The 20,303-nt window shown below is 47.9% G+C and overlaps 1 protein-coding gene across 5 annotated transcripts; it reads left to right on the top strand.

The window, feature by feature from the left end:
- Nucleotides 1-880: 880 nt before the first annotated feature.
- On the top strand, nt 881-19,713 carry MRAP (melanocortin 2 receptor accessory protein). Of its 5 annotated transcripts, none has more exons than XM_050786042.1 (4): nt 1,037-1,115; nt 10,636-10,789; nt 14,043-14,142; nt 19,115-19,713. In XM_050786042.1, exons 3-4 carry the CDS (start codon nt 14,114-14,116, stop codon nt 19,425-19,427), a joined length of 342 nt encoding a protein of 113 aa, XP_050641999.1. In that variant the 5' UTR covers nt 1,037-1,115; nt 10,636-10,789; nt 14,043-14,113; the 3' UTR covers nt 19,428-19,713. The 5 variants fall into 5 exon arrangements, with proteins under 5 accessions (XP_050641997.1, XP_050641999.1, XP_050641998.1 ...); XM_050786041.1 differs by lacking the exon at nt 10,636-10,789 and adding an exon at nt 13,396-13,587 and having other exon boundaries at nt 1,041-1,115; XM_050786040.1 differs by lacking the exon at nt 10,636-10,789 and having other exon boundaries at nt 881-1,115.
- The last annotated feature ends 590 nt before the right edge of the window (nt 19,714-20,303 follow it).

The following is a 20,303-nucleotide window of genomic DNA, read 5'->3' as shown; positions in this document are numbered from 1 at the left end:
TGACAGTGTAGACCTGAATCAAGAACACAAGAAAGCGGGGCGTATTGGAGGGAAAGGCCCCATAAGCTGTGTATTTTGGCGTCCTAATTCTCAAAGGCTAAATTCTAGGGTTCCTGTCACCTGTGGTCCTGCTCATTCCAGATGTTCAGAATGTTCCTCTTGTTAGTGTCTGAGGATCTTAGAAGAGGGTGTAGAATTTGGAGTCAAGCCCTAGAGAAACCCAGCAGAATCTACGTCACGTGTGGTATCAGCCAAGAGCTGAGTGGACTCTATTTCCCAAGAGCTCGAACCACATGGGGTCGTGGCCCAGATAAACAGCCTTTTGAGTTTGAACAAATGCGGCCAGCTGGTTGGTTCTTGGGGGCTTAGATATAAGCGGAGAGGTGCACTCTGTTGGGACAGGGGGCTCTCATTGGTTTTAATTAACTGGCTTTGAGTACATGACAGAGGTTTTTACAAGTTCACGGCTGACATCACTCAATTTCTGCCCTCAGATTTTGAATCTAAGCCAGCAGTTCGGTGGTTGCTCAATAGCATCAAGAACTGCTTAAATGTAAGTCAAGGGCACTGTCAGGCTTACATTTTGATTCTTTTAACTTTTCAAGTATTTAAGGCAAAAAGCAATTGTCTTTCCGTTCCTACTGGGCATTTTCTAAGGGGCCCTGGGCATCTATTTCCTGCCCAGCTCCCTGTCCTGACACAGAGGGGCATCCTAGGGCTGCCCTGGAAAGCCATTCTCCCGTCTCTCTGCTCTGTTTGCTTTGGAGTTTTATCAAGGAGCAGCAGGATGGGAGGCTCTGCTGGATGCTGGCGATGTGAGGCACACCCCCCTGACCTTTCTTCCAGCCAAATAGCTCTGATAAGTGGGCAGACCTTGAGCCTAGAGACCCACAGACACACTTGGACGATTCCTGCAGAAATCAGTGAGGCAGTCTCCTCCCAGGGGCTCGGCGCCTGGCTCCAGAGGCGAGGCAGCTGGCCCGGACGCTGACTGCCCAGTGCCACAGACATGGCCAACGGGACCAACGCCTCTGCCCCATACTACAGCTATGAATACTACCTGGACTATCTGGACCTCATTCCCGTAGATGAGAAGAAGCTGAAAGCCCACAAACGTAAGTCTAAACTAGGGAAGCCGGCCCGACAGAGGCTGGGGGCCAGCCCAAATGACTGGCCACTCCCAGCTTTTTCTGCATTCACTTATTAACTCCAGTAGACATCACGGGAAAGCAGCAGTGTGGCTAGTTCACTCGTAGATATAAATGAATGGGGCCGGGAAAGAAATTGTATCTGTTAAGTTCTGTAATAAGCTTGGAATTAACCTGCTAAGTCACGAAGACACTTTGGAAGCAGAATTTTTATTTTATTTTATTTTATTTTGGAGATAGGGTCTAGCTCTGTTGCTTAGGCTGGAGTGCAGTGGCATGACCATAGCTCACTGCAGCCTTGACCACCCTGGGTCAACTAATCCTCCTACCTTAGCCTCCCAAGTAACTGAGACTACAGGCACATGCCACCACGCCTGGTTAATTTTGTGTAGTTTTTGTAGAGACATGTTATGTTACCCAGGCTGGTCTGGAACTCCTGGCCTCAAGTGATCCCCCCATCTCGGCTTCCCAAAGTGCTGGGATTACAGGTGTGAGCCACTGCACCTGGCCAGAGTATTCTTTTAAAGACAGATTTCTTGTTTAATTTGTTTGGGGCTCCAATAAGCTGAGCGAGTTTCCTCAAATTAGAGATTTGCCTTTTCCATTGTCTGTATTTAGATTTAGGACAGTTATTCTCTCCATCCCTAAGATGCAGGATTTAATAATTTTTGCTTAAATGCCAACATACATTTAATCATCATGGTCTCAGCAAGGACAAACTAGCATGACTTTGCTTCTTTTTGCTCATCTGCCCTCGGGTTCCTTATCTCTTGGCTAACATGGCATGTGTGGATAATCTTCTCTGAGGAGTCCAGTTACTTGATCACAATGACAAATTAGATGAGGAAGTGAGCATGAGAAACAAAACAAAAACAAAGCCTGGAAAGATTGGGTCTCAGCCCTGGAAACCCATGCATTACCTATCCCATAGGAAGTCTTGGCTTCCTTGGATTTTCACTCACTATAATCAGATACTGTCCGTCAAACAGTAAATGCAGGGCTAGGTGCCGTTGCTCACACCTGTAATCCCACCAACTAGAGAGGATGACTTGACGCCAGGAGTTCGAGGCCAGCCCGGGCAACATAGTGAGACCCTCATCTCCACACACACACAGAAAAAGTAAACGCAGTCCAGGCACGGTGGCTCATGCCGGTAATCTCAGCACTTTGGGAGGCCGAGGCGGGTAGATCACTTGAGGTCAGGAGTTTGAGACCAGCCTGGCCAACATGGTGAAACCCTATCTCTACTAAAAACACAAAAATTAGCTGGGTGTGTTGACACATGCCTATAATTCCAGCTACTCGGGAGACTGAGGCACAAGAATCGCTTGAACCCAGGAGGCGGAGGTTGCAGTGAGATGAGGTCACACCACTGCATTCCAACCTGGGCAACAGAGCAAGACTCCATCTCAAATAATGATGATGATGATAATAATAATAATAATGTTTTTGCTTCCAAAGTATCTTCATTTCTTAGGAGGTGAATTCCAAATTTATGACAGAAGATAACAGACACCATTTCACCTCCAAGCCCCTTAGGGTGTCAGGGGTCCTTGACACCCACAGAGAGAGATGCTTCTTGGGGTCTTTTTTATTCCTATTTGTGTCACAGTATCCCAGTCTTTATGTTTTATTTGAATGTAATTTCTATTTTCCCTAGAAGAGAAGTTTGGGGCTAGACAAAAATCCCCCCCTACCCCCCACAACAGACATAAGAATCTTTAAACTCCAAATAGGTGGTTGTTGAGTTTTTTTCTAGGGAACCCACCAGGAGGCAGGGGCTAGGCAAAGGCCAGGCACGCGGACTGCTGAGCCAGTCAGCTGGATTCACATCTTGGCTCTGCCACGTCCTGGCCGTGTTCCCCTGGGCAGGTCCGTTACCCAGGCTAGCCAGATTCAAGTAGAGAGAATGAGAGCTCCCGTCTCAATGGGAGAACTGTTGAAAATATGAGGTGGTCTTTAATTCACCATAAACAAGAAAAATGTGGCAGATGGTAATATGAAAATATGAGGTGGTCTTTAATTCACTATAAACAAGAAAAATGTGGCAGATGGTAATATGTGCTCCATACAGAAAAATAAAACTGGGCTGGGCACGGTGGCTCATGCCTGTAATCCCAGCACTTTGGGAGACCGAGGTGGGTGGATCACGCCTGAGGTCAGGAGTTCAAGACCAGCCTGGCCAACATGGCGAAACCCCATCTCTACTAAAAATACAAAAACTTAGCTGGGCATGGTGGCGGGTGCCTGTAATTCCATCTGCTTGGGAAGCTGAGGCAGGAGAATTGCTTGAACCTGGGAGGCAGAGGCTGCAGTGAGCTGAGATTGCACCATTGCACTCCAGCCCGGGCAACAAGAGCAAAACTCTGTCTCAAAAAAATAAAAAATAAAACTAGAGGGGGCAGCTAGGGAGAACAGGGACCCAAGGAAAGGTTGCCACTGTGAACAGGGCACCAGTGAAGGCCTCCCCAGGGTCCCTGGGAGGAGGTGAGCCATCACGATGGCGCCTGGAGGAGGTCTCAGAAGAAGCCTCCCATGCAGCAGGAACGGCAGGGCAAGGGCTCCAGGGCAGGTGAGCACCTGGCATTTTCAAGGAAGAACAAAGAACAAGAAGTTGCAGTGACTCTCCCTTCCTCTCCCTTCCCTTCCCTTCCCTTCCCTTCCCTTCCCTTCCCTTCCCTTCCCTTCCCTTCCCTTCCCTCCCCTCCCCTCCCCTCCCCTCCCCTCCCCTCCCCCCCTCCCCTCTTCTCCCCTCCCCTCCCTTCCCTTCTTCCTTCTTTTTGTTTGTTTTGTTAAGATGGAGTCTATCTCTGTCACCTAGCCTGGACTGCAGTGGCGCGATCTCGGCTCGCTGCAACCTCCGCTTCCTGGGTTCAAGCGATTCTCCTGCCTCAGCCTCCTGAGTAGCTGGGATTACAGGTGCCTGCCACCACACCCAGCTAATTTTTGCATTTTTAGTAGAGACAGGGTTTCACAGTGTTGGCCAGGCTGGTCTTGAACTCCGATATTGTGATCCGCCTGCCTCGGCCTCCCAAAGTGCTGGGATTACAAGCATGAGCCACCGTGCTCGGCCAACTCTTTTCTTATATTTTTGGAAACTGTTCTGGAAATATCTTTTTTCTTTTAAAATGGAAACGAGTTTATTATTTCATCATTTAATGCAATTTATCAGTCAATAAGGAAAAGAACAAAAGAGTATAGGCAAGGGTATGAAAAGACAGTAGCCACAGAGAAAACTCAAATGGCCCACAGAGAGAAAAAATGTGCAGCTTCACAAGTGGCCTGGGAAATGCATGGGGAGAGAGCCATGAGAGAGCACTCCACAACCACGGGATTAGTAAAAATTGCAGGATGGATATTCAGCCTGGGCAACATAGGAAGACCCCGTCTCCACAAATGAATGAATGAATGAATGAGTGAATGAATGAACAATTAGCTGGGTGTGGTGGCATGTGCCTGTGGTCCCAGCTATACAGGAGGCTGAGGCAGGAGGATTGCTTGAGACCAGGAAGTCAAGGCTGCCTTGCAAACCTAGCTAGTGGCACTGGTTCTTTCCCCGCCTCATAGCTTCACCACTCACTCTTAAATTTGAAGAAATATCTGAGTCACTTTAGTTACCAAAGCAAATGTCCAGTCCCATGAAATACATTTTTAAAATGTTTAAACACAAACCATCCTTGAATTCCACTCAAAGTTAGAGCTTCCTATTTCCCCAGCATGGTGAAATGGATGCTTTTCCTTTATTAGATCTGCCAGCTCCTTTCTCTGTTTTCAGACCAACCCCACCTGGAGTTGCTCCACCATCCCTTTAGCCTGCTCCAGACTCTGAGCCTACCCTCCCCTGAGGCCCTCTAATGTGTCTTGCACTGCACACAGCTTTCCCTCTGACACCAGGATGGCAGCCCCCTGTCTACTCTGCTGCCACCAACTGCTGAGCCTCTTCCTCTGGAGATTTTCTGGAGCACACGCCAGACTCTAGCCTGACTCAAGGTCAGGGAAGTGCCTCTGATATGGTTTAGGTCTGTATTCCCACTCAAATCTCATGTCAAATTGCAACCCCCAATGTTGGGGGTGGGGTCTGGTGGGAGGCGATTGGATCATGAGGACAGATCTCCTCCTTGATGCTGCTCTTGTGATAGTGAGTTGTTGCTTATGAGATTTGGTTGTTTAAATGTGTATGACGCCCCCCCACCGCTTCCTCCTGCTCTGGCCATGTGAAGATGTGCCTGCTTCCCCTTTGCCTTCTACCATGACTGCAACTTTCCTGAGACTCCTCAGCCATGCTTCCTGTACAGCCTGCAGAACTGTGAGCCAGTTAAGCGTCTTTTCTTCATAAATTACCCAGTCTCAGGTATTTCTTTATAGCAGTGCAAGAATGGACTAATGCAGCTTCCCGCCCTCTCCAACAGAGTAAGAGTTGTGGGAGACTCCACACACTGTTCTATCATCTCTAAAAAAAATTATTCAGACCCAAGCATCATGAAACCCAACTTTAAGTAGTTGGCACCTGCCTTAGTCTGCTCAAGCCAATATAACAAAATACCATAGACTGGGTGGTTTAAAAAAAATTTATTTTCATACAGTTATAGAGGCTGGAAGTCCAAGATCAAGATGACAGCAGATTCAGTGTCTGGTGAGAGCTCCCTTCCTGGCTTGAAAATAGATGGCCACCTTCTTGCTGTGTCCTCTCATGGCCTTTCCTCAGTGGGCACAGTGGGGGTGGTGCAAATACATTCTGTGTCTTGTCCTCTTCTTAGAAGGACACTAATCCCGCTATGGGAGCACCACTCTTATAATGTCATCTAAATTTCATTAGATGAGGACCCACTTCCAAATACTGTCACAATGGGGATTAGGGATTCAACATATGAATTTTGGGAGGACACAACATTCTGACAATAACACCATCTTTGGATTGGATTTCAGTCTTGGGTTTCAGCTAAAGCAGCCAGAGTGAGTCTACTATTAATATTAGATAGATAGATAGATAGAGATACAGGATCTCACTGTATTGTTTTGTACTCTGTTCATATTGACCTCATAATATTTTGTTTTCCCATGTCCTTAAATACTCTTTCACAAAGACTTTGCATGATGTTATAGAAATTTGTATCTTTGAACATACAGGGCGTTTCCAGGATTTTGCTATGGTAAATAATGGCCTTGGTGGGAGTGAAACTTCTTCCACTGTTGTGTGTTAAGTGAAGCTGTTCTGTGTACTTTTGTTTTCAGTATTAGAATTCAGATAAGTTTACTTAAAAAAAAATCTAAAACAGACAGAAGCAAAATTCTGTGTTAGGCAGTCTGAGGGATGCTCTTCCATGGCTTCATGGGTGGGGTGGGGTGAGGTGAGCGTGAGTCAGGTGAGGGTGGACAGAGGTCATACCACAGAAAGCAGGTGACTGCCTTTGTTGACTTCCTTGCTGATGAATTCAACTTTCTCTCAGCTGGCCAGTTCTTTGGAGCCTGGGTCTCCTCCCCAATCAAATCAGAATAACATCACACCCTAGTTCTGCAAACCTTCTCTGCAGCAACACACATCAAAGACAGGAAGAAGCTGAGTGGATCCCAGGGCCCAGGGATGCTTCAAGATGGAAATAAAAAGGCAAAGCTCTGGCTTAGATGTTTTCGCTAGGCCATGTGTGGTGACTCATGCCTCTAATCCTAGCACTTTGGGAGGCCCAGGTGGGTGGATCACTTGAGGTCAGGTATTCGAGACCAGCCTGGCCAACATGGCAAAACCCCATCTCTACTAAAAATACAAAAAATTAGCTGGGTGTGGTGGCAGGTGCCTGTAATCCCAGCTACTCAGGAGGCTGAGGCAGGAGAATCACTTGAACCTGTGAGGCAGAGGTTACAGTGAGCCAAGGTCATTCTACTGCACTCGAGAGCCTGGGCAACAGAATGAGACTCCATCTAAAAAAAAAAAAAAAAAAAAAAAAAAAAGATGTTTTCACTAGAATGCCATTTGGGCAGCTGGCTAAAATGTGTGAGGCCAGGCTGGGTTCAAATCTTGTTCAGAGTAGAGGAGGAATCAAAATACAAAGAATATGCAGGGTTCATGCATTAACCTAACAGGGACGATGGAATTTTTTCTTTTCTTTTCTTTTTTTTTTTTGGACACAGAGTCTCATTCTGTTGTCCAGTCTGGAGTGCCGTGGCATGATCTCGGCTCACTGCAATCTGCTTCCTGGGTTCATACCATTCTCCTTCCTCAGCCTCCTGAGTAGCTGGGACTACAGGCGCCACCACCACACCCGGCTAATTTTTTGTATTTTTAGTAGAGATGGGGTTTCACTGTGTTCGCCAGGATGGCCTCGATCTCCTGACCTTGTGATCCACCCACCTCAGCCTCCCAAAGTGCTGGGATTACAGGCATGAGCCACCGCGCTCGGCCCAAGGAGGATGGATTTTAAAATTTTTGTGTTTATGCTCTGATATGATTTGGATCTGTGTCCCCAGCAAATCTCATGTTGAATCGTAATCCCCAGTGTTGGAGGTGGGGCATGGTAGTGGGTGACTGGGTCATGGGGACAGAGTTCTCATGAATGGGTTAGCACCATCTCCTTGGTGCTTTCTCATGATAGTGAGTGAGTTATTATGAAATCTGGTTGTTTAAAAGTGTGTGGCATCTCCTCTTTCTTCCTCTTGCTCTGGCCATGTAAAGTGCTGGCTCCCCTTTTGCCTTCTGCCGTAACTGTAAGTTTCCTGAGGTCTCCCCAGAAGCAGAAGCTGCCATACTTCCTGTACAGCCTGCGGAACACGAGCGAATGAAACCTCTTTTTTTATTTATTTATTTTTTAAATAAATTACCCAGTCTCAGGTATTTCTTTATAGCAATGTGGAAACAGACTAATACATACATATGCTGGAATATATCCCATCATGTTGGGGCAGATATTTGGAAACATTTAGAGATTTACATATATATATTTATATGGAGCAATCAGCGCCGAATTGAAGGCTCTGGGCTGCCCTTTCCCAGGGACTGCTCAAAGTCTGGTGTGATTTTGTTGCAGGCACTTGACGGGGATTTTGCCCTTGTGATTTTCAGACAGGGCTTCTGGCTTCTGACTGTTCCAAGGAAAGGTTAAGAATCACAACCTTTCCTTGAAACTGTCATCAAGGTGGAAAATGCAAATCTGTTTCCTGCAGCCCTGCCTTAATTGACCAATTACATGTTTGATCTTCATCTGTGCCCTTTTCCGAGGAAGAAAACCAATCTTACAGCAGCAATACAGATTATTCTAACATAGTGAGTCTCCAGACACCAGCCTAATGCTCCCTTTCAGAGAGTAGAATGGGCTGATTTCCCTTGAGTAGTACCTGGCTTAATGCTCTATTATTTACCTCTCAGGTCAATATACCTCCTTCCCTTTAGTTATGGGTTAAGAAGAACCGGTCACAGTCCATATTGACCTCTACTGTCACGCTGGTTCAATGAGACAATCTGTTCATCTGCTTCTCTGAGCATTGGAAGCAAGAGAACAAAATGACACTGCCAACCAATTTCTCTGTACACAATGTAGAAAATTCAAAGTACAGATTAAACAAAACAACTACATATAACTCTTTTTCTCTCATTCAGAGCAATCAATTTCAGGCCTCAACTTTAATTGCAGCTTCAAATTCTTCAGCAAATGATCATTCCCACGGGCATGACATAAGTAGTGAAAGTAATTTTTAAACAAAAGATACCAGAATGTGTATCTGCAAATGAATTTCCATCAAGGTAGCACTAGGGGCAGGTGCAACGCTTGAATGACTCTACTATTGCTCAACAACTTCTTGAACTGATGTTGCTGGGTGGCAACATTCTAGGAAACATTTGTGGTAATAAATTGTGTATCTCTTTTAAGAGGATGAAGTTTCTTTTTGGAAATAGTTAAGATTCACCCAGGAACAAATCAGGTTAATGAAATGGGTGATTAAGCTGGTTGATACCATCTGGATGTCATAAATGAATTATCTCACAACGTAGCAAAGTTGTGTCTATGTGTGACTCCTTGAAGGTAATTCCAAAAGAAGAGATCTGTAAGTGTTTGATCAATACGTGTGTTTTAGTAAGAATTCTATGACTCCATGGTACAGAAAGGATGATTATTTTGAAGGTCACTTTTCATTTGGATTTTTAAGTTCTGGTACACTCATTGAGAATGTCCGTTTCTTTGCTGACTTGGTAAAGAAAATGGATTACAACTAACAGAGTACCATATGAAACAGAAGTTATTTTCTCTCAGTCTACAGGACTGGGCTGGTGAGGTGGCTCCACGGAGTCCTTAGGAACTCACATCCTTCCAGCTCATTGCACTACCATCCCTGGGACATGGCCGCCCTCATCCTCATGTTGCAAGACACGTTCTGACCATCACATCCATGTTCAGGGAGCAACATGGAGTAAGGGAATAAAAATGGACACACAGTGCTAGAAGTCTAGCAATCCCTGGAGGGAGGCTTCTAGAAGCTGTCCTGTGATGGCTCCACTCATATCACGTTGGCCAGAACCTTATCACATGGTTCTCTGAAAAGGAGGCAAGGAAATGTAGTTTTTAACTCAGGCGGCCATGTGTTCTGCTAAAAGCAAGGATCCTATTACAATGGAAGCATACAAGGGGCTGACCTTAGGGTTGACAGCTAGTAACCTATGCCACAATTCCCTCTTTTTATTTTTTTGAGATGGAGTCTCACTCTGTCACTCTGTCACCCAGGTTGGAGTGCAGTGGCTCGATCTCGGCTCACTGCAACCTCCGCCTCCCAGGTTCAAGCAATTCACCTACCTCAGCCTCCCGACTAGCTGGGATTACAGGTATGCACCACCATGCCTGACTAATTTTATTTTGTATTTTTAGTAGAGACAGGGTTTCACCATGTTGGCCAGGCTGGTCTTGAACTCCTGATCTTAGGTGATCCACCAACTTTGGTCTCCCAAAGTGCTGGGATTACAGGCGTGAACCATCGCGCCCCACAATTCCCTGTACTCATATCCGACATTTGGGTGAACTTGAAGGATACAATGATATTACTTGCCACAAAATCCTCTTAACAGATAATAATTTTAATTCTATTTATAAATTGTTTCATAAACACAGAACAAGAAATGGCACCATTAGCATTTATGTAGATATTTTAATTCTCCTAACATTTAATTTATGCTTATGTAATTCTATATAAGTAGTACCTATTTAATAGGTACTACTATCCTCAGTTTACAAATGAGCAGATTTAGAGGTTAGCCAGGGAACACCCACCTCCAGAGCCTGGGTTCTTAACCACATTATTATTCCCTAATAAGGAAAACATCTTTTTTTTTTTTTTAAGACCAAGTCTTACTCTGTCACCCATGCTGGAGTGCAGTGGCACAATCTTGGCTCATCACAGCCTCCACCTCCTGGGTTCAAGCAATTCTCCTCCCTCAGCCTCCCGAGTAGCTGGGACCACAGGCACGCACCACCAAGCCCGGCTAATTTTTGTATTTTTTTTTTTTTAGTAGAGTTGGGGTTTCACCACGTAGATCAGGCTGGTCTCGAACTCCTGACCGCAAGTGATCCTCTTGTCCTGACCTCCCAAAGTGTTGGGATTACAGACTGAGGCACCATGCCCAGCCACATCTTGATTTTCTACTGGAACTCTGGAACCCAAACGTTAGTAGAATGAAGAACGGAGGAATGCTAGAACTGTTTATTTACCAAAACAGAAGTGCCTACTATAAGAAGGAGCCCTTCGATTGGATTAATTTGTTAACTCGATGAAAATCCTCCCAAGATGAAGTGCAGCCTGGCCATGCCATCCAGAACCTATCCTGTCACTCCACTGCCGATGACTAATTCCCCTCATTCCAGCAGTGTGGACCCAGAGGGGAAGGGAAGAAAGGAAGGAGGGAAGAGAGGAGAGAGGGAAGGAAAGGAGAAAGAACAGGCAGGGAGGAGAAGGGAGGATAGGAGAGAGGAGAGGAGGTAAGTTTCTATGGCTGGACCAGTTTCATTGTCAACCCAGCCTGGGGCTCCCTGTTGGGAAAACCAGCTTAGGGATGTCTAAATATTCCTGACACTAGAGAGTCACACAGCTCTTGCTTTTGGAATGAAATGTTCTCTCCAAGCACTCGGGTGAACCTTCAGTAGGAAGAGGAAAAAGAATCGTATTCTCTTGCCTGTTTTTTTCAACAGAACATGATGAAAGAGATTTTAGTACCGAAAATGACTAGTGGCTGAGGATTGCCTTTTGGTCTGACAAAACTTAAACTCCACTTATCTGAAGACACTGTGTTCTGTGAAACCTGTCATCTTATTTCTTGCTCAATATCTGGGGATGATGACAAGGACTCAGACAAGTGTCAGTCTGGGAGAAGGGGGCTCTCAGGTGCTGAGTTTGAAGCTATTCCTTTAGATCCCTGGTAGAACTTACCTAGGTGCTATAAGACCTCAAACCCTGCACTATTTTTAGGAAGGAAAAAGAACATTAGTGTCTGCAGAAACCTAAAATATCCCTACAGAATAAAACTTCCAACCACATTTTCTGACAGCATATGTACTCTTACACTGTAAGGGTTGTAAAATAGATTGTGACTCTTGGGGAGTGTAGGACAATGTACAGGGAGTGGGCAAGGAAGGCTAAGAGAGTCAAAAGCTTCTTTCAAAAGTCCTTAAGCTGGCCGGGCGCAGTGGCTCACACCTGTAATCCCAGCACTTTGGGAGGCTGAGGCGGGTGGATCACGAGGTCAGGAGATCGAGACCACCCTGGTCAACATGGTAAAACCCCATCTCTACTAAAAATACAAAAGTTAGCTGGGCGTGGTGGTGGGTGTCTGTAATCCTACTCGGGAGGCTGAGGTAGGAGAATCACTTGAACCCAGGAGGCGGAGGTTGCAGTGAGCCGAGATGGTGCCACTGCACTCCAGCCTGGTGACAGAGCAAGACTCTGTCTCAATAAAATAAAATAAAAATTCCTTTTAAATTTAGGACACACAGTCCAATCTCATTTCCCTTTCCCCAGGAATCCAGAGGTGCCCTTAAAAAGTTCACTGTTCTAGGGGACGGCATCAGCTCCTCAGCTCAGAGACAGAGAGGAGCGACGTGAGAGCCAGCCTGGCGGTCTTTGCTGTCCCTGCCCCCACGGAGTGTAAATGCCAAGTTGCTGAAGATTACAAGGCAGTAGATGCTCATGATTCTTTTGCAAGTACCCGTGCCTTTTCATTATACCCTGTTTTGAGGGGGATTTTTTTTTTCCCCCGAGACAGTGTCTCGCTCTGTGGCCCAGGCTGGAGCACAGTGGCGTGATCATAGCTCACTTCAGCCTTGAACTCCTGGCCTCAAGTGATCCTCCAGTCCCAGCCTCATGAAGGGGTAGGACTATAGGCATACACCACCATGCCCAGGTAATTAAAAAAATTTTTTTTTCTAGACATGGGGTCTTGCTATGTTGCCCAGGCTGGTCTCAAACTCCTGGACTCAAGTGATCCACCTCCCACCTTGGCGTCCCAAAGTGCTGGGATTATAGGCATGGGCCACTGTGCCCAGCCCATTATACCCTGTTTTTAATGTTAAATTTTAGGGTCCGAGGTCACCTCTTATGAATCCTCAGTTTTTCCTTCTATCTCTCAGGGGTTGTGGATGGCAGAGATGACACCCTTTGCTCAAGTACCAATCTTCACCCCAGAGCCTCCACCTCCGCCTCTGTGTACATTAATCTCACTCTATTCATTCTTTCAGTGGTTTGTGCATTCTCTTACTCATTTACTGACATCGTTAGTGCTGGAAGCACTGCAGAAGTTCAGAGGAGGAGGGTGGGGGGAGTTAGCAGTTTCTCATGTGCTGGTTTAGCCCCCTCTGAATCCTGAACAGTCCCTCACAAAAGGTGCTCAGTGAATTCTCTTTAGGTTATCATCCGCAAGTAGCCCTTTTTGGTGACACACGTAGGTGTCTAGAATATCCCATCTTGTGGCATTTGGCATTATGCAGTTGGTCTGGGATGAGACACTCGCAGACCCGAATTACGGGCCGGACTGCCCACAGCCACAGACAACCACCAAGAAAAACTGTGGTGCTGGAAAGTAGTTCCATAGCAACTGGCCTAACGTTCCCAAACCGGAGTCTGGAGAAGGGGAAAGGCCCCTCCTGGTCTGCCAGGTTCTTCTACCCAGGGCCCCAGGCAGGCTAACTGTGTTTCCCGGTTTCCTTTTCCCCCTTCAGCCTCAGGCCACAAATCCAGCCATCGCACTGGTGGCAAAAGTGCTTTCTCCTTCCTGCCACAGCCCCTGAGATGAGACTTTCTGCCTGAGAGAGGGACTCGCTATTTCCACCTCGCCAACGCAGGCATGAGCAGACCTAGGCTAACTCCTGTAGAGCGGAAAGGGCCTCTCCGCCAGCGCGCTGCAGCCCAGCGCTCATCCTTCTTAGAGTATCAACTCTTGGGGTCTCTGAAGCTGTTCCACCAACAGCCCCTGGTAGGCGCTAGATCCCTCCCGGGGGCCCAGCAGTCCTTCCTAATACTCGGAGCTGCCCACAGCCCTCTCCTCTCCCTCCCATCCTTCAGACCTGTTCCTCTGAGCACCACTAGGAGCTGGGCAAGCAGATGCGTGGGGTTGGGCGGGGGGCGGAGTGGGGGGAGGAAGCACACAATTCCGTTCAATGTTTCCTCTTAACAGACAATCACCCTAAACAGACTCCGTGGCCAGCTGCCCTGAGGGGAAAAAAAAAAAAAAAACGCTTCTTGGCTTCTCTGTTCTTTCCCAAAGTGATTGTTAATGGGAGATCTTCCTCATGGTAACAGCTGAGAGGCTGGAGGACAACTGAAACTCAGGGCCCTCATTCCACAATACCCCGGGACTCCTTACTGCCCCCCAGTGTTGCTTTATGTCAACACCAACCCAGCGCTGAGATGCATCTCCTCCTCCCGCAGATTCCATCGTGATCGCCTTCTGGGTGAGCCTGGCTGCCTTCGTGCTGCTCCTCTTCCTCATCCTGCTTTACATGTCCTGGTCGGGCTCCCCGCAGATGAAGTGAGTAACAAGGGGTGTGGGTCTCTGGGTCACTCAGACGCTCTCCAGTGAGTAATGGTGCAGGTCGAGTATCCCTCATCCAAAATCCTGGAGACCAGAGGTGTTTCAGATTTGGGATTTTAAAATATTTGCATTGTACCTACCAGCCGAGCATCTCAAATCCAGAAATCTGAAATATTCCAGCGAGCATTTCCTTTGAGCCTCATGTCAGTGCTCAATACGTTTCAGATTTTGCAGCGTTTCAGAGTTTCGGATTTGGGATGCTCAACTTACGTCCCTACAATGGAATAGTATTCAGCAATAAAAAGGGACGGAGTTCTGATCCATACTGCAACATGGACGAACCTCAAAAACATCATGCTAAGTGAAAAAAGACAGACACAGAGCTGCATGTCGTATGACTCCTTTCACACAAAACATCCAGAGTAGGCAGATCGAGAGACAGAAAGCAGATTAGCAGCTGCCTAGGGCTGTGGGGAGAGCAGGGAAGGGGGAACGACTGCTGATGGGTTTCTTTTGGGGATGATAAAAATGTTCTAAAATTAAGCTGGGCATGGTGGCTCATGCCTTGTAATCCCAGCACTTTGGGAGGCCAAGGTTGTTGGATCACTTGAGGTCAGGAGTTCAAGACCAGCCTAGCCCACTTGGTGAAATCCTGTCTCTACTAAAAATACAAAAATTAGCTGGGCGTGGTGGTGCGCACTTGTAATCCCAGCTACTCAGGAGGCTGAGGCAGGAGGATCGCTGGAACCCAGGAGGCAGAAAGGTTGCAGTGAGCCGAGATTGCGCCACTATACTCCAGTCTGGGCAACAGAGTGAGACTCCATCTCAAAAAAAAAAAGTTCTAAAATTAAGCCAGGCACAGTGGCTCACACCTGTAGTCCCAGCACCTTGGGAAGCCAAGGCAGGAGGATCGTTTGAGCCCAGGAGTTGGAGACCTTGTCTTCACAAAAAATATTAAAAAATTAGCTGGGCATGGCAGTGTGCACCTGTAGTCCTGGCTACTCGGGAGGCTGAGGCAGGAGGATCACTAGAGCCCAGAAGGTCAAGGCTGCAGTGAGCTGTGATCATGCCACTGCACTCTAGCCTGGGTGATAGAGCAAGACCCTGTCTCAACAAAACAAACAAACAAAAAGTTCTAAAATTAGATTGTGGTGATGGTTGCACAACTCTGTGGATGTACTAAAGACCACTGAATTGTACTCTTTAAATGAGTCAACCTCATGGAATGAAAATATATCTCAGTAAAGCTGTTAAAGAAAATGAAGCCAACTTGACACCATGGGCATTAAGTCTTGCTGGCCAGCTCACCAGGAGCATAAGAATCTTACCTTTGGCCAGGCGTGGGGGCTCACACCTGTAATCCCCGCACTTTGGGAGGCCAAGGTGGGCGGATGGCCTGAGGTCAGGTGTTTGAGACCAGCCTGGCCAACATGGTGAAACCCCATCTCTACTGAAAATATTAAAAAAATAAAATAAAAAATAGCTGGGTGTGGTGGTGCATGCCTGTAATCCCAGCTACTCACGAGGCTGAGGTAGGACAATCTCTTGAACCCAGGAGGCGGAGGTTGCAGTGAACCGAGATCGCGCCACTGCACTCCAGCCTGGGCAAGAAGAGTGAAACTCTGCCTCCAAAAAAAAAAAAAAAAGAAAAAAGAAAAAAAGAAAGATCCTTACCTTAGGTACCTATGGCCAGCATCTGTTATTGGATGCCTGCTGTGTGCCACTAAATTGGAGGTGAAATCCAGTTTTAAGGAGTAATTGGAACCCAGCTTGTTTTATGTTTTATGTTAATTCTGTTGTGCTAGAGGATTGGCTGCCACATCCCATGTTCCCTTCTAGGCTAATCAGCCCTCACAGCTGCTGGTCTCCTAATGACTGTTCTTAGGAGGCACCCTGTATTTTGCCATCGCTTATGCAAAGAGGGCCTGTCCAGTGGCTGGCCCATGCCCTTGGATACGTGTGGCCTGGCAAAAGAGCTGGGACCGGTCAGATTCTTGTCTTTGGAATTTGGAATCTAGACTCTGAGGGATGGACCTGGTGTCTATGGGGCTGCACTGATTGGTCCAGGAGGAGGGCTAGGGCTGGTGCCATTATGGACTGTTACGTCCATTACAGACGGAAGTCTTGGGGACTGGAAACCCTCAGTGTAGGAAGCTGGTCAGCAGAGAGATGAGCTGAACTGTGCTGAGGAAGAGCTGAGTGGCCTTGGACCCCCTGAGCCAAAGTATCCCACACCAGGTCCCACGAGGAGCCATGGACTCGCGCATTCGCACAGCATCTTAGTGTTTTCTGTTGCTGTAACAGAATACCTGAGGTTGAGTAATTTATGAAGAAAAGAGGCTTATTTAGCTCATGGTTCTGAAGGCTTAGAAGTCTAGGAAGCTCATCGACATCTGCTCAGCTTCTGGTGAGGGCCTCGTTTTGCAAAAAGATCTAATTCAGTCTAGAGAAAAAAACTCATTACCCCTTAAAGGCTCCACCTCCCAGTGTTGCCACACTGGGGACCAGGCCTTCACATGAGTTTTGGTGGTGACACATCACACCACAGCCCAGCGTTACCTCGAAGGGGCCTCTGATTCTCCTCCCCGTCCCGCCTGCCCTGCCCACGGTGTCTCACCCACCAGGGCTACCCTCGCCAGGCCATTTCTGCTCACCTTGGTCACATATGGAAGGTAGCTTTACAGCAATGAAGAAATTCATTCTATTTTTTTTTTTTTTTTTGAGATGAAAGTCTCGCTCTGTCACCCAGGCTGGAGTGCAGTGGCGTGATCTCGGCTCACTGCAACCTCCGCCTCCCACGTTCAAGCTATTCTCTTGCCTTAGCCTCCTGAGTAGCTGGGATTACAGGCACCCACCATGACGCCCAGTCGATTTTTGTATTTTTAGCAGAGATGGGGTTTTGCCAAGTTGGCCAGGCCAGTCTCAAACTCCAGACCTGTAATCCTAGCACTTTGGGAGGCCGAGGTGCGTGGATCACCTGAGGTCAGGAGTTCGAGAATGGCCCGGCCAACTTGGCGAAACCCGGTTTCTATTAAAAATACAAAAATTAGCTGGGCATCGTGGCTGGTGCCTATCATCCCAGCTACACGGGGAGGCTGAGACAAGAGAATCGCTTGAACCTGGGAGGCAGAGGTTGCAGTGAGCCGAGATGGCGCCACTGAGGTCAGGAGCCACCTGACCTGAAATCTGTTCTTCTCTTTCAGTTTTTAGAACTCACATTCAATTTAAGCACATTTTTACACCCGAGACACATCTGAGGGACAAACGAGTGATGTCACCTTTCTTTTCTACTCTTCTGAGATGACCTGCAGCCGCCCTGGGCCAGGGAGTGTGCAAGGATCGTCAGTAATCCTCCTGGTACAAAGTTCCCTGGCCTGGTCCGGCAAGCCCAGAGGCTGCCTCCACCGTGCCCAGCTCCCTGGGGGGCACAGGCCTTCTGGGCTATTTCACAGGGGCAAACTGATGACGCTGTACATCCTGACCAGCTACAGGGCTTACTAAAGAAAATGCTCTCAAGGCACTTGGTAACATTCCTGGAATGCTCAGGGCAGCAAAGTGGATCCTTAGCAAGATTTAGGAGTCACTCCATGAGGAGCTGGCCTTCCCATGAGGAAGGGGAGGAGGGAGGGCATTCTTGGGTGAGTGCCATCTGAAAGGACGGCCTCTGCCCAGTGGGCTCATCACTTGGTACTCTTCATTCATGCCAGCGTTGTAACCACATTTAAAGTCATTTTATACGTCACCTCATTTCATCCTGAGGATATCTGTGAGCCAATACTGTCCCATTTTACAGATGACGTCAAAGGCAGCTGGGAAGTGGTGGCCAGAGCTCACTCCAGATGGCCATGTCCACTGCCCCAGCACTTTCTGGGCAGGAGAATCCACCCAGGGAGGATGCTTTTCTTTCTTTTCTTTTCCTCTTCTTTTCTTTTCCTCTTCTTTTCTTTTTTTTGAGACAGAGTCTTGCTCTCTTGCCAGGCTGGGGTGCAGTGGCGCAATCTCGGCTCACTGCAACCTCTGACACCTTGGTTCAAGTGTTCTCCTGCCTCAGCCTTCCGAGTACTGGGATTACAGGCACGCGCCACCACGCCCAGCTAATTTTTGTATTTTTAGTAGAGACGGGGTTTCCCTGTGTTGGCCAGGATGGTCTCAATCTCCTGACCTCGTGATCTGCCTGCCTCTGCCTCCCCAAGTGCTAGGATGACAGGTGTGAGCCACCATGCCTGGCACAGGGAGGACGCATTTCTAGCCAAGTGTATTAGTTTGTTCTCAGCTGCTAATAAAGACATATCTGAGGCTGGGTAATTTATAAAGGAAAGAGGTTTAATGGACTCACAGTTCCACATGGCTGGGAAGGCCTCACAATCATGGAAGAAGGCAAAGGAAGAGCAAAGCCACATCTTACATGGCACAGGCAAAAGGGCATGTGCAGGGAAACTCCCCTTTACAAAACCATCAGATCTCGTGAGACTTATTCACTATCACGAGAACAGCATGGGAAGACCCGCCCCTGTGATTCAATTACCTCCCACTGGGTCCTTCCCACGACCCGTAGGGATTATTACAATTCAAGGTGAGAGTTGTGTGGTGACACAGCCAAACCATATCACCAAGATACAAGCTGGCTTGGGCTATGGATATAAAATGAGGTACACTCAGATACAGGGCTGGATGGGAGGTCAACCTGCTCCTCCAACGCCCCCATCCCCTCCATCCTAAATCAATATAGGAAGAAGTGGCCTCCAGGAAAAGACCTGAGGCCTAGTTCCTGACAAAGCACCTCCTCTCTTTTGAGATCTCTCTACAATGGCCACCTTGGTGAGCTGGCTGACCCTTCTCAGGAATTTGCCTGTGTGGCCTTCCCTATGGGGTCTGGGCAGATGGCAGGTGTGGCAGGAAAGCCCCAAGCCCCACAGTACGGACTGTTCTGCAACTTTGACGCTTGCCTCCCACTCCGCTCTGTTCACAGGAACAGCCCCAAGCACCACCAAACATGCCCCTGGAGTCACAGCCTCAGCCTCCAGCTCTGCATCCAGAAGTGCCTGCCGTGCCACAGGGAACCCCTGGGGACCTCACGGGCTCAGGCGCGTTCAGTGGAGCCAGGGAGCAGAACTGACCCTGACCAGCTGCTACGACAGGAGAGCTCCTCCACCTTGCCCCTTGGGGTTTTCCAGACCCACCCCACTCTCCTCTGGGAACTGACCCTCAGTGGGGGTCCCCTCGTCAGAAGCAAGCCCAGCGAGCCTCCCCCTGGAGACAGGACCTCTCAATTGCAGAGCTGATGTCAGCAGATCGTGGCCATAGCTGAGTGAACTGGTGAAATCAAGCCAACCTGGACACCTCCGTTCTTTGTTCTTCTTAGAGGCTGTCTGCATGTAGCGGAAAGGGCACCTAGGTCAAGTGCGACTAGAGCAGGAGCATCCTATGCCTTTGACAAAGATTGCAGTGGTCCCTCGAGGGCAGAGGTCATCCCAGGTGTTGCTGATTTTATTGAGCACACTTAGCCCGCTTGCTTATGGCTTGTTTGCTTAGGGAAGAGTAGGAAAATAAAATATATGTAAATCCAGAGGAAAACCTGTTTGCTTACTATGCCACTTTACCATTACTGTGTAATGTGTTATCAGCCCTGAGTTCACCTGGTCCTTCTGTACCTTTGTTAGGATGCTGGGTAAGTTCCCATCCAAGCTCCACTGACACCCTCCGGCTCCCCCAGATGTGATGGCATCTGCCCTGCCAGGTCAGCTCGCTGCAGTCAGGGGGCCCGAGTCTCACCTTCAACCTGCCCACAGCCTTTCAAAGACAGAGCCCAAGGAAGTCTCTCCCCTGGAAGGCAGGCAGCCAACGCCTGTCAGCAGCCAGGCCCGGTAAGCAGGGCCTATGCTCAAACGCTGTCACAGAACACAAAGAGCCCTGGACGCTGGCAGGAAAGGTCTCCTTCTGGATGTGACTTTATGTGACAGTGGATCTGGGACCCTTGAAGGATCCAGTCCTCTAGCCCAGCAGCCTTGTTCCTGCAGAGGAGACAGCATCACACTGCAAATCCCAGAAGAGCCATGTGTCCCCTACAGCTTTCTGGCAGCAAGTTGGTAGGTTTTATTTTTAAAATAACTGCCCCCCACCCCACTTATTTCTAATTTAGCATTTTATATTTTAAGTCA

This window comes from Macaca thibetana, chromosome 3 (genome assembly GCF_024542745.1).
Source record: "Macaca thibetana thibetana isolate TM-01 chromosome 3, ASM2454274v1, whole genome shotgun sequence".
Taxonomy (NCBI): domain Eukaryota; kingdom Metazoa; phylum Chordata; class Mammalia; order Primates; family Cercopithecidae; genus Macaca; species Macaca thibetana.
This window is presented reverse-complemented; position numbering and strand designations above follow the sequence as displayed.

Coding starts and splice junctions, on each gene's coding strand:
- MRAP (XM_050786040.1), top strand. CDS start 1,010: ATGGCCAACGGGACCAACGCCTCTGCCCCATACTACAGCTATGAATAC. Junction 1,116..14,042: donor GAAGCTGAAAGCCCACAAAC/GTAAGTCTAAAC, acceptor CTCCTCCCGCAG/ATTCCATCGTGATCGCCTTC. Junction 14,143..19,114: donor TCGGGCTCCCCGCAGATGAA/GTGAGTAACAAG, acceptor CTCTGTTCACAG/GAACAGCCCCAAGCACCACC.